This window comes from Bos indicus, chromosome 9 (genome assembly GCF_029378745.1).
Source record: "Bos indicus isolate NIAB-ARS_2022 breed Sahiwal x Tharparkar chromosome 9, NIAB-ARS_B.indTharparkar_mat_pri_1.0, whole genome shotgun sequence".
NCBI classification, from domain to species: Eukaryota; Metazoa; Chordata; class Mammalia; order Artiodactyla; family Bovidae; genus Bos; species Bos indicus.
The window spans coordinates 87,073,569-87,085,668 of NC_091768.1; the positions used below are offsets into that span (position 1 = coordinate 87,073,569).

General features: G+C 50.7%; 1 protein-coding gene across 2 annotated transcripts; it reads right to left on the reverse strand.

Moving 5' to 3' along the window:
* Positions 1 to 3,627: 3,627 nt before the first annotated feature.
* Positions 3,628 to 10,690, reverse strand: LOC109564038 (UL16-binding protein 3-like). Of its 2 annotated transcripts, XM_019967582.2 has the most exons (6): positions 10,509 to 10,680; positions 7,729 to 7,767; positions 6,799 to 7,062; positions 6,148 to 6,423; positions 4,911 to 5,043; positions 3,628 to 3,756 (listed from the first exon to the last, which is right to left on the reverse strand). In XM_019967582.2, exons 1-5 carry the CDS (start codon positions 10,594 to 10,596, stop codon positions 4,928 to 4,930), a joined length of 783 nt encoding a protein of 260 aa, XP_019823141.2. In that variant the 5' UTR covers positions 10,597 to 10,680; the 3' UTR covers positions 3,628 to 3,756; positions 4,911 to 4,927. The 2 variants fall into 2 exon arrangements, with proteins under 2 accessions (XP_019823141.2, XP_070652448.1); XM_070796347.1 differs by lacking the exon at positions 7,729 to 7,767 and having other exon boundaries at positions 10,509 to 10,690.
* Between the last annotated feature and the right edge of the window lie 1,410 nt (positions 10,691 to 12,100).

Sequence of the window (12,100 nt, forward strand, 5' to 3'; positions counted from 1 at the left end):
TGAAGGGAAATGGCTGTGAGGGGGAAGTTTCTGGATGGCAGTGGACATAGATGGGAGCCTTCTGTGTGGAATTTGTGTGAAGCAGTGTGTACAGTGTGAGGAAGCCAGGGTCCCTGTGGGAGGGGAGCCCAATGTGTCTTGGCAGAGAGTGGAGAGTGTGGAGGGCAAGCAAGCAGGCACTTGTGTGTGAAAGAGTGTGTGGTGGGGGATGGGGGTGTGCAAAGTGGGGAGAGGGTGTGAGGAGACCTACATGGAAAATTTCTCGAGGGCTTCTGTGCACAAGGGTGGAAGGAGTGTAAGTGAGAAGCATGAAGTGTATGAGGGGTGTATGAGTGTGTGGAGCTGGAGAGTCAGGGTGTGGTGTGGGTGACGGAGGGCAGTGTGGAGTGTGAGGGGGCTGGTCTGTGACGGTGGGAGCTGTGAGAAGAAACATGGATGGGGAGTATGGGGCCAAGGTGGGTGATGGCTGTTGTTGGAACGGTTGCCATAATGACTGACTTCCTCTGGCTCGCCTTTCCTTGGCCTGGACTTTAGAATAAATTAATGGGTTTATTCCTGGCCTTGACCTGGAACTGAAGTTATAAGGGAGCCAAAATTGGCAGGGATAGTAAAGAAACTGACACCCCCATGTCACTTCCTTTCAGTCTTTTTTTCTTTTTGCTTGGAAATGCCACACAAGAATAGCTGCCTGGGGACAGGTGTCAGCTGGGGTCACCTGCTGATGCCTCCCCCAGGCCCAGGGGCTGAACTGCATTCCCTCCTTCAGTTTCCAGTCAGCCTGGAGCCTCTGAGCAATTGTATTCCCTTCAATCCCCTCCTGTCTACAAAGCTCACGGGGAGGGACTCTTGGGGGTGCAACAGGTGGGAGTGGGGACACCAACGGAAGTGGGTTTTTGTGTGTGAAGATAAGAGTGTGAGACACTGAACGGAAGTGGAGAGGTCGAGAGGAAGTGGAGAGGTTGAGAGCAGTTGGTGGCGAGGGATGGGCAGTGTGGGGCAAAGATGGGAGGTGGAAATGAAGCAGAAGAAAGGGGGGGGAGGCGGGGGGGGGGTGGGGGGGCAGGGAGGCGGAGTTGGGGCGAAGAGTCAGACACGACTGAGCAACTGACCTGACTGACCTGAACTGATATCTTATATCCCCGGGACCTATTTATTTTGTAGCTGGATTTTGTACTTTTGCTGCCGTCACCCCTTCCTCCCATCCTCCCCAAGCCCCATCTCTGACAATCATCACTCTGTTCATAATATTTGAGGCTTTTTTAAAAAGTTATTTTTGGTTCCACACAAGTATGGTAATATATTTGCCTTTGTCTTTCTGGCTTATCTCACTTAGCAAAGTGCCTTCAAGGTCATTCAGTGTTGTCACAAATGAGAAGATTTCTGTCTGTTTTATGGATATTCCTTATGTGAATATATATATCTCTAACTTTTTCTCGACACTCATCCATTGATGGAGACTTAGGTTGTGCCATGTTTAGTGCTGCTCTCACTCCAGTCTGTCTGTTGCTCATGCCTTGGGTTCTGCTGTCTCCACCTCACTCCACGTGAGCCCCTCCCAAAGTGAGTCTGGTTTGAGTCAAGCCTGATTTTGCTAAATCCCTTTAGTGTCAACAGGCCATAAAGCTGGACTTGGTGTGGACTTCTGTCCTTTCCCACAGGCTTTTGGAGGTGAGGAATCATCAGAACTCAACACTGCGCTTGCCTAGTAACTGCTATCACACAATATGGAGCCCTTTTCCTGGTTAATTAAAAAAATTTTTTTTTAATTGGAAGATAACCTGGAGAATTCCATGGACAGAGGAGCCTGGTGGGCTACAGTCCATGTGGTCGCAAACAGTCGGACACCACTGAGCAACTAACACACACACACACACACACCTGCTTTACAACGTTGTATTGGTTTCTGCTGTGCAACAATGTAAGTCAGCCATAAGTATATATATAGCCTCTCCCTCATGAACCTGCCTCCCACCCTGTTCTGATTCATTTTCTGTGTCACTTGACAAGGCTGAGGATGCCTCTAGAGCTGGTAAAACATGATTTCTGGGTTTGTCTGTGAGGGGGTTTCTGCCAGACATTAGCATGAGAATGTTCACAGAGAGAGCATGAGAGTGGTTTTGTATGAAGTTGTACTTTAAAAGTAAAGTAAAAAGCAAAGGCAAGTCGCTCAGTAGTGTTCGCCTCTTCTAGAGACCCCACAGACTGTAGCTTAACAGGCTCCCCTGTCCATGGGATTTTCCAGGCAAGAGCACTGGAGTGGCTTGCCATTTCCTTCTCCAGAGGATCTTCCTGACCCAGGGATTGAACCCAGGATTCCGGCATTGTAGGCAGATGCTTTACCATCTGAGCCACCAGGGAAGTCCAGAGAAGTTGTACTTTAGGGGTGTTCATAGGAAGGGGGCACTCAGGGCTTCCTATTCGTCCATCTGGTTCCTGCTTTTGTGCGATCAATGATCTTTGATGCTTATTGTAATTGTTTTGTGGGCCAGGACCTGTGCCCACATTGGATGGCAAACGTAATCCATAAATGCTGTGTGTTCTGACTGCTCCACTGACCTTCCCTTCCCTCATCTCTCTCTGTGTCCTCAGACCTCTTGAGTCCCTGAGACACACAATACTGAAATTAGGCCAAAAATAACTTTACAGTGGCCTCAAAGTGTCCTAGTGAAAGGAAGAATCACACGGCTCTCACTTTAAATCCGAGGCATGGTCAAAGCCAGGACAAGTCAGAAGACAGGCCATTTGCATCAGTTAATCAAGTTGTGAATGCAAAGGAAAAGTTCTTAAATGAAATCAAAAGTGCTCCTTTGGTGAACACATGCATGATAAAGAAGGAAAATTTACCACCAAGGGAAAATGGTAAAATTGGTTGAAAAAAAAAAAATCCTAAGTAGGATGGTCATCAGATGTGGTAACAGACATGATATGGTACATCTACTGTGTCACTGTGATTGGACACCAGCTTTGGGAGGATTCCTAGGGTCTGAACTCCTGAGGTCTGAAGTGAACAGCATTCTCTGCCATCTCATTTTATGAACAACAAATTATATGTCAGTAAAATGATAGCTTTTAAAATAAATAAAATCAGTTCCAATCACCAAGAAGATAATTGGTAAATAATTTCTAAAGCTAGAAAACTACATTCCAAGGGAGAAATAGCTTCAGGACCTGTATAACTTTGAGCCAGCCTTGTGTGAAACTGTCAAACTGAAACTGTCCCAGGATCTTCCAGTGGTAGTTGATTAGCCACACCAGCAGGATCATTCAGTAATGGATTCATCGCTGAATGAGGCAGAGTGCCCACTGAGACAGAACTGGACCAATTCTATAAAGATAAATCACAGTTTTTTCATCATGTGCTGTGTGTGCTTAGTCTCTCAGTCATGTCCAACTCTTTGTGATACCATGGACTACAGCCTGCCAGGCTCCCCTGTCCATGGGATTCTCCAGGCAAGAATACTGGTGTGTGTTGCCATGCCCTCCTCCAGGGGATCTTCCCAACCCAGGGATCAAACCCAGGTCTCTTGAATTGTACGTGAATTCTTTACCGTCTCAGCCACCAGGGAAGCACTTTTTTCATCATACTCACTCTCAAAACATAATATGGAACAAAAAAAATTCATCATCTCTCATTAAAAGATTTGTATTAAAAAATATGCAAACCATGCAAACAGCAGGAGATCAAAGGCGGCCAAGCAAAGACTGAGTCCTGAGGCCAACAGAGCACCTGTTGGGGCTTCCTGGGAGCAGCATCACCTGCAGAAAAGAAAGAGGTGTTGGCCCAGGAGATTGAGGAAATTCTGTCACTATCCTTGGGCTGCCCCTCCCCAGCCCCCCTTCCAGACCCGCCCTCACTGAGGGGCTTCTATGTCCTCCACCCCCACCCCCACCCCAGGCCCAGCAGCTTCTTGTCACCTCCTCCTTCCTTCCTGTGTCACAGAGTCACCCCAGGCCTTGACATCCCCTGCTCAGGCTCAGGACTGCAGCCAGTGAGGAATCAATCTGCTCCCTTTACTCAGGTCTGGATCCTCCCTGAGGGGGTCCTAAAGGACCAGGGAGCAGGTCCCCGGAGGAGGGGCCTTGCTTCCTGACAGCCCTGGGGGGCTGCAGGCAAACCTCCTTCCTTTGCGCCCCTCAAGCCTCTGAGAAGCACACACAGCTCTCAGGACCAGGGTCCCTGCCCCCATCTCTTCCTGGTCCCCCCAGCTGGGCACCTCCACCCCAGCTTAGGCCCCCCCATCCCCAGACACCTCTGCTCAAGGCAGGGCTGCTCAGTGATGGAGGCTCTGGGTCCCCAGGAGGCTGGTGACGTGCAGGCCACACTGAGTCAGAACTGCTGCTGCTTCAGGAGCACAGGCCTGGCCTCAGCCCTTCCCACAGTCTCTGCTGTGGGGCTCCTGTCTTGCCTGCTTGACCCAGGCCACTTCCTGTGAGAACGGGCCTTTGGAGTTGGGTCTGCAAAGGCCTTCCCACCCTTTCCTCCTGGGATGAGAGCCCGGCCCCTCTCATCTTGGCCCCTGGGTGGGTCCCCTCCCCGCTGACACATCATGTGGAGCCCCCATGCTGCTCTCAGCCCCCGTGAGTCCTGCCCTCGCCCTGAGTGCCTGCTGTTCTCACACCACCTACCAGGGTCCTGCCAGCCAGCAGTCTGTGCTCAGTCAGGGGACTTGGCTAAACCCTCTTAACTTCAACAGGTCCCCAGCCACCCCCACTTCCCACTGTCATTTAACAGTGAGGACCTTTCAGAACTGAGGCCAGAGCTTGTCCAAGTTCTGCTCTCAGGTGATATGGGGTCTTATTCACCTGCTCATTTCCACAATGAGACGGTTCAGTGAGGGCAGGGGTTGGCTGGGATTCACCTTACCCATCCCACACCAGGCCCTGTGCCCCTGCCTTTTCTCCCTCAGTACCTGCTCCTGGAAAGGACTCAGCCTAGGAAAACAGTTATGATGAAACTGGTGAGGACCACGGGGAGGATCCAGGGTTTGGACTTGATGGCTGTGGCCGTGGACTGCACTGTAGGGGGGCCTGTGGTCGGTGATGCTGCAAGGAGAGTAAGAGTGAAGCCCTTGTCCAGACCCCAAACTCGGCAGATGCCTCCTCACCCCCCTGACTCAGAACCCCTACTGTGCAGACAGCTTGCACCCATCACATGGAGGCCCCTGTGTTAGATCCTCAGGCGAGATGGGGGGAAGGGAGGAGCCCAGTCCTCACGGGGCTCTGACAGCTAATGGGGGAGCAAGGTTTCCAACACAGCCACTCATTCCTGCTGTGACATCAGAGATATGAGGATGAAGTCCTCGGGAGCTGACAGCAGAGGTGGTATTGACAGTTTTCCTGAAGTGGAATTGGTGACATTTAAAAGAAGATTTTGGAAAGAGGGTACAGTGAGAAATAAATCCCAGATATCAAAAAGACGTCTACAGGATTTGGATCAGCAAAAATCTACATTCAGTAGTCCAAATGCCTGTGCTGTGAGGAGAGATGTCAGGAGGTGGAAGAGGAAGGAGGATGACAGAGCATCCCGGATCATTGTTCTCCCAGGATCAACTCACTTTTTAAATTTTTTTTTTACATTATTTTATTTTATTTTTATTCATGACCAAACCATTATTAATTGGGGTATAGCCATTAACAGTGCTATGACAGTTTCAGGTGAACAGTGAAGGGATTCAGCCATAGATACACATGTACCCCTTCTCCCCTAAACCCCTCTCCCATCCAGGCTGGCACATAACACTGAGTAGAGTTTCATGTGCTATACAGTGGGAGCTTGTTGGTTATCCATTTACAAATAGCGGTGTGTACATGACCTTCCCAAAGTCCCTATCTATCCCTTCCCCCGGGTAACCATAAGCTTGTTTTCTAAGTCTGTGAGTCTCTTTCTGTTTTGTAAGTTTTCTTGCACTATTTCTTTTTAGATTCCATATATAAGGCATGTCTTATGATATTTCTCCTTCTCTTTCTGACTTAAATCACTCAGTATGACACTCTCCAGGGCCATCCGTTTCAGGAACAGCTCACTTTAGATAGGTCACTTTGCCAAAACACACACACACAGACACACAGACACACACATGCACACACAGACATTGGGTCCATATCACCTTGAGTGGACTACCACTTCCTTATACTCGTCTCACTTACCTGAGGTCTTCAACATTTTCTCCCAGCACACCATAAAATCCTGAAGCCAGGCCCGACAGTCTCCCATGGAGACCTTCTTGAAGAAGTCGGTCACAGCTCTGTCATTCTCCCACTTCTCTTTAATCTGTCTCCCTCTAGAATGATCTATTGTCCAGTGCCCATTCTCTGAATCAAAGCGGAGGCACATTTCTCCATTGAAGCCGAACTGCCAGGATCCACTGATGTGTCCATCTTCTTCACAACGGCATGTCATCCTGCCCTGCAGGGTCAGAGGGTCTGACCCCATCGAGGAAAAGAAAGAGCTCAGGCTCTGGACTTGACAAATTCTTTGCCTCACTGTGGTCCACCTCCCCTGGGCCCAGGTAATTGGCCCTGTTCTCTCCTCCAAGGTCTGCTCCTTCCACTGGACTACTAGGGAAGGACCAATACCCAATTGAATTTTTTACCCATAAACAATGGATGCAGCCTCTTCAGTATTTGGACTTCCTAACTCACCCCTGGACTCGATGGACATGAGTTTGACTTGATGGACATGAATTTGAGCAACCTCTGGGAGTTGGTGAAGGACAGGGAAGCTGGCATGCTTCAGTCCATGGGGTTGCAAAGAGTGGGACACGACTGAGTGACTCAACTGAACCGAATTGAACTCACCTCTGGCCGTGTGTTTTTCCGGTATAATGTCAGGCAATTGCCCCTTGAGGAAGTTCCCAATGTCTCTCAGTGTTTCTGTCTGTGTTTCCCAAGTGTTCATAGTTTTCACCTCCTCTCCCAAAGGACTTGTGGATTGGATCTTGGTGCCACCACAGTGATAGGAGAGAAAAACATTCCGATCGACCTGGCCTTGAACTACACACCACGGCTCTCCAGGACTGGGGTGAGGATAGACGGTGAAGTTGTAGCAAAGAGAGTGAGCGTCTATGAAGGAAAATGCAGGTGAGGGCAGGTTTTGGAGAAGACCCATTACCTCTTCCCCCAACTTATGTGAGAGCAGAGTAAAGCTGCAGAGCTGGGTTGGTAGAGCAGGAAGGCCCCCCTGCCCCCTAACACCACCTACAGGCTGAGCAAGTGGAGAAACCACATAACATTATCTCTACTCTGCTCATAAGGCCAACACAGAACCCAAAGCTGCAGAAAGGAGAATTCACAGGATTTAGCAAGGCCAGGGAGATGCTGCTGATCTACCACTTTGATGGGTCTTGGAATCCTGGAGAAGGCCTGGCCCACATGGCATGAAAGAGAAAATCCAGAACTTCCGAGGCAGGTGGTAGAGAAGGGGATTAAAGGCTCAGAGAAGTGAATGTGCCAGGGCGGGCACGGTATGAAAGGGCAGGAAAGTGTGCAGTCCACCAGGCTCTATGGAGCCCGAGAGGCAAGAATGGATGAGAAGCATCTCCAACAGCTCAAGGGTGACTTTTGCTGAAGGTCAGGGACAGTGGTGGGATTGGTGTTCCTGTATGCTTCCAGCAGGAGTGAGGAAGGAGAAGGGGAAAGAGCTGATGCCAGGTGGAGTGCTCTATGTCAGCAACAAAGCAGATGCAGCGGCCAAAGTGACCAGAGAGCCCCACTGTAGCCAAGACTTACTGCAGAGAGTACGTCGCTGGCTCACAGCACAGGGTGATCCTAAAGGCAAAGAGAAGAGCAGTGAGCCCTGTTAAAAACTACATGATTGAAAGGAAAAATTATATAAAAAAATAGAGACAAACACAAGGCTGGATGTTCAGGAGGCTGAGTGCAGACATCCCAACAAAATGTCTGGGTCCTTTGTGCAGTATCCAGCACTGAGTCAGGTCTTATATTCAGAATCCATCAGTAGAGACAGAGATGCCAGGCATCAGCAAGGAGGGCCCTCCTCTCACCACAGCAAGTGCAGAAGTCCTTCTGGCCTTTGGAAGCCACACGGTCATTGACTGGGGTAAGTGTACACTTGGTAGAGAAGCCACCCCCACATTCAAAAGGACCTAGAGTGGGACTGTTATCATGTCCAGCAGTCTGAAACATCATCATGGCCCGCCTGTTATTACTGTGGTGCCTGAGATCTGTGGTAAGGAGTACACATCTGTCCCACGTGCTGCCCACAGGAGTGTCACCCATTCACTGGTCCTCATAGTGTTCATTTCACATTCACTGCATTTGCAATATGAATGAAAAATCTTCACAGTTAGTAAATTACCATGGGGTGAGGGCTACCATAGAAGCGATTTCCAAGTTCACACTTCTGACACTGACCTTCATCCCCCAATAGTACATGTAAACAATATCATATTCTGGAGAAAATGACAGAGAGGAGTACCAATCTACAACCCTCCAGGGCTGAAGAGTGTCGTCCCTATCCTATCTCCATTTAATTCCCAGTGTGGCCATAGATTTCTATAATTGTACATATGATATATTTCAGGCTCTGCAGACCATAGTTTTCTGTTACAACTGCTGTCCTAGCACAAAAACAGTCACAGACGATTGGTGAATGATAATTTGCTTCTTGGGCAGATGACCCAGCAGAACCTGTGACATCAGAGGTGCTATGTGCCGAATATGGCATTTTACTTGGAGGTTCACAACACAGACCCTTTATGTCCTGAAGCAAGGCCATGTGATTTGCAGTGGGGAATACTACAGCATTTCAATGTGGCTCCTGGTATGGTCCTGGGGGCTGGTGGAGGTGAAGCCTCTGGTCATGAAATGTCAACGTTGTCTATCATGATCTGGGCTCATCAACCCCTAGTCATTAGTTCAGATAGACCAGCCACCATAGGATTAAAGCGATATGGTGGTTTGGCATAAGAAGGGCCAGAGGCAACAAATAGGAAGAGAGCAGCAGGTGGCTTAGGCCTGACATCAGAATTGTAGGACCACTATTCCCTGGGGCCTGCCCTGTGGTTCAGCGGTATGGAATCCGCTTGCAATGTAGGAGCTGGAGTAGATGTGGGATCTATCCCTGAGTGAGAGAAGATCCCATGGAAGAGAGCATGGCAAGCCACTCCAGTGTTCTTGCCTGGAGAAACGCTTGGACAGAGGACCCTCGTGGGCTATAGTCCATAGGATCACAAAGAGTTGGACATGACTGAAGCGACTTAGCATGCACACACTATTCCCTGCTCATGCCTGAGGCTTCGTGCAATATCCCCTATATCTCCATGGACCAAGGAAGCCATTCTAGAGCAGAGGGGTCAGGGGACAGTAGCCCATATCTGCTGGACCCACACTCCTTTCACATTCACACCACCCAGAACCTACAAGGTAGGACAGAGCAAGTTTTTGGTTCACTAACAGGCAGCTAAGGCATCCCTTGCACTAGTCCCTATGGGAGGAGTCATCTGTTACTGTTTTGTGACCCAGGGCAGTCACATTGTTCTTTTGCTTTTTTCAGGTCGTCTTTTCCTGCTCTTGTAGCACAAATGTGGAGATGCATAACACACACAGACACCACATGGCCTGTGGAGACCAACAGATTTACTCTCTGTCTTTTGAAGAAAAGGTTCTCCAACTCCTGTCTTAAATATAGCTATAAGAGGCCACTGTCTCCATAGTCTCAGGGAATATGAATGTGGGACCAAAGGGTAGAAGTGGGGGTGCCCGTCCTCACCCTCGTGCCCTGTGTCACACACTTTGGGAAACTCTTCTCCCATCTCTCCTGCTTTACGTCCTGGGGGCCAGGCTGGGAGGCTTCTGCTGGGGTGAATTCTCAGGCAAGAGGATAGGGTGCCAGTTGACAGAGGACAGGTTTAGGATCCCTTCACAGATGGGAAGTTGTTGGAGGCCCTGAGGTTCTTTGGACGGGGAGGGATATGGAAAAAATAGTGTTGTAACCAAGCAGGACTCTAAGGAGGCTTCCTAGGACAGACTCCACCCATCTCCCCGCCCCTCCCTCCTGCGCTGGCCCCCCACTTCCCGCCCAAGTGGCGGACTCCACCTAGACCCTTGCCCATCTCCCGCCACCTCTCCTGCGGCCAACGCAACTGGTCAGACTCCACCCAGCCTTCCCCTGAACCGCGTGGGTTCGGTCCCTCGGAAGCGGCCGCCACCTTTCCTGCACCCACTTCAGTGACTCCTAATTCCGGGAGCCCGGGGGGCTGCAGCAGCATTTCGTGACGCCGACCTGGCTCTTTCGTCTCCTTGCCTTCCCTCCCTTCCTGCTGGGATTGATTTCTTTTTCACCCAGATCTTGTCTTTTCCCTGCAGGGGGACGGCAACCTGCCGCGAGTGGGGGCGGGGAGCAGGAGCCCAGCGGGAAAGGAGCGCGCGGAGCTTTAAAGCAGGGAGGCGGCCTCGCCGCGGCGTTCCCCGAACCGCCTCGGACACCCGATCCCTCTCGGGTCTTATGGCCCCGTGTCCTCTCCCCAAAGGTTAATCCCCGAACTCACCGCCTCGCGCCGTGCAGAACCGGAGAGCCACGAGTAGCACCTGAGCCGCGAAACCAAGACGCGCTCCGGGGCCAGCCTTCCTGTCCATCACCACCTGGAACTGGTTGGATCCGACCTTGCCGGGAGCTATTTATAAGGGCTAGCCCGGCATCAGTCCATTCTCCGCCCCCTCACTGACTCCGGGCAGTAGCCGCGCCCTCCTGACTCACTCCTTTCTCCTCCAGTCCCTCAGCGGGGGACTTTTCTCCTCCAAGACATTCTCGCCTCTCAACCTTCCTCCTCATTCCCGCCTGCAGTCTTCCTGCGGTGGTGGTTTACTCGCTCAGTCGTGTCTGACTCTTGCGACCCCGAGGACTGCAGCCCGCCGGGCTCCTCTGACCATGGGGATTCTCCAGGCGAGAGTACTTCAGTGGGTCGCCATGTCCTCCTCCTTGGGGTTTTCCTGACTCTGGGATCGAAGCCGGATCTCGTACGTTGCAGGATGAGTCTTTACTGACTGAGCTTCGAGGGAAGCCCTGCTTTTCTTAAAAGACTCAAGATTGCACCCTGCACCCCCCCCCCTCCAAAAAAAAAAAAAACCACCACCCCCACCGGAAAACTCTGTGGATCTCTTGAAAGGGCCTGGAGAGAGCCCTTAAGTGCAGTGTCATCAGCAATATATTTTCTAGTAGTTTCTGTCCGAGAGTAGTCCTAGACCTTTTGTGGGCCAAAGTAACTGTTCATTAGGAAGTTTGAGGACTGAGGCCGGAATCCGATTTTCCAGGTTCCGCGTGGAGACCGGGATCCAGCGCTGCCACCGGGCGCCCCCTGGCGGTCTCTTCCGGCTGTTTGTTCTACTCTGGTGAGTTCGTGCATGCGAAGTCGCTTCAGCCATGTCTGACTCCTAGTGCCCCATGGACTTTAGCCTACCAGGCTCCTCTGTTCGTGGGGATTCTCTAGGCAAGAATACAGGAGTGGACTGCAATGCTCTCCTCCAAGGGATCTACACTGTAGCCTGTGTGATCCATTTTCTTCCCCCTCATAATTTACTTTTATGCAGTGTCCAAGCAGCATTGAGCATCTCACGTTCACGTCTCAGGGCTATCCGCTGATGAAGAGTGAGATCATCCATCACTCGTTGGGACTGACAAGGCCTCCTAATTCTTGGGAAGTGGGTCTACCAATAACATTGAGAGGTCAACATCTGTGATAGAGGGCTCCATCTCGCTGTTATCATGGGGCTCTTGGCCTCTGCTAGCTTCAGGGGTGAGTGAGCCCTGACCTCGGAGGGTCGTGCTGACACTTCAGCACGGGCAGTGCTCCATTTCATGTCTTGTCACTGAGTGACTCTGGGTTCCCTATTTATAGATGTGGAAATAGATTCGAGCAGAGTTTTAGGGAAGTAGCAAGAGCAATCAGGTGGAGTTTCATGTTCTTAGAAGTATGCTCATTGTCAACACTCATTAAAATTACCTCCCAGTTGATTCCACTCTCATCTGGGGTCTAGACTATGTCCAGGTGCCAGGAGCATGCACGGGTGGGGGTTGCCAGGCCTGTCCAGAGAGGCCCATCTTCCCCTACCTGGCTGTCCTGACCAGGACTCTAATGCTGTC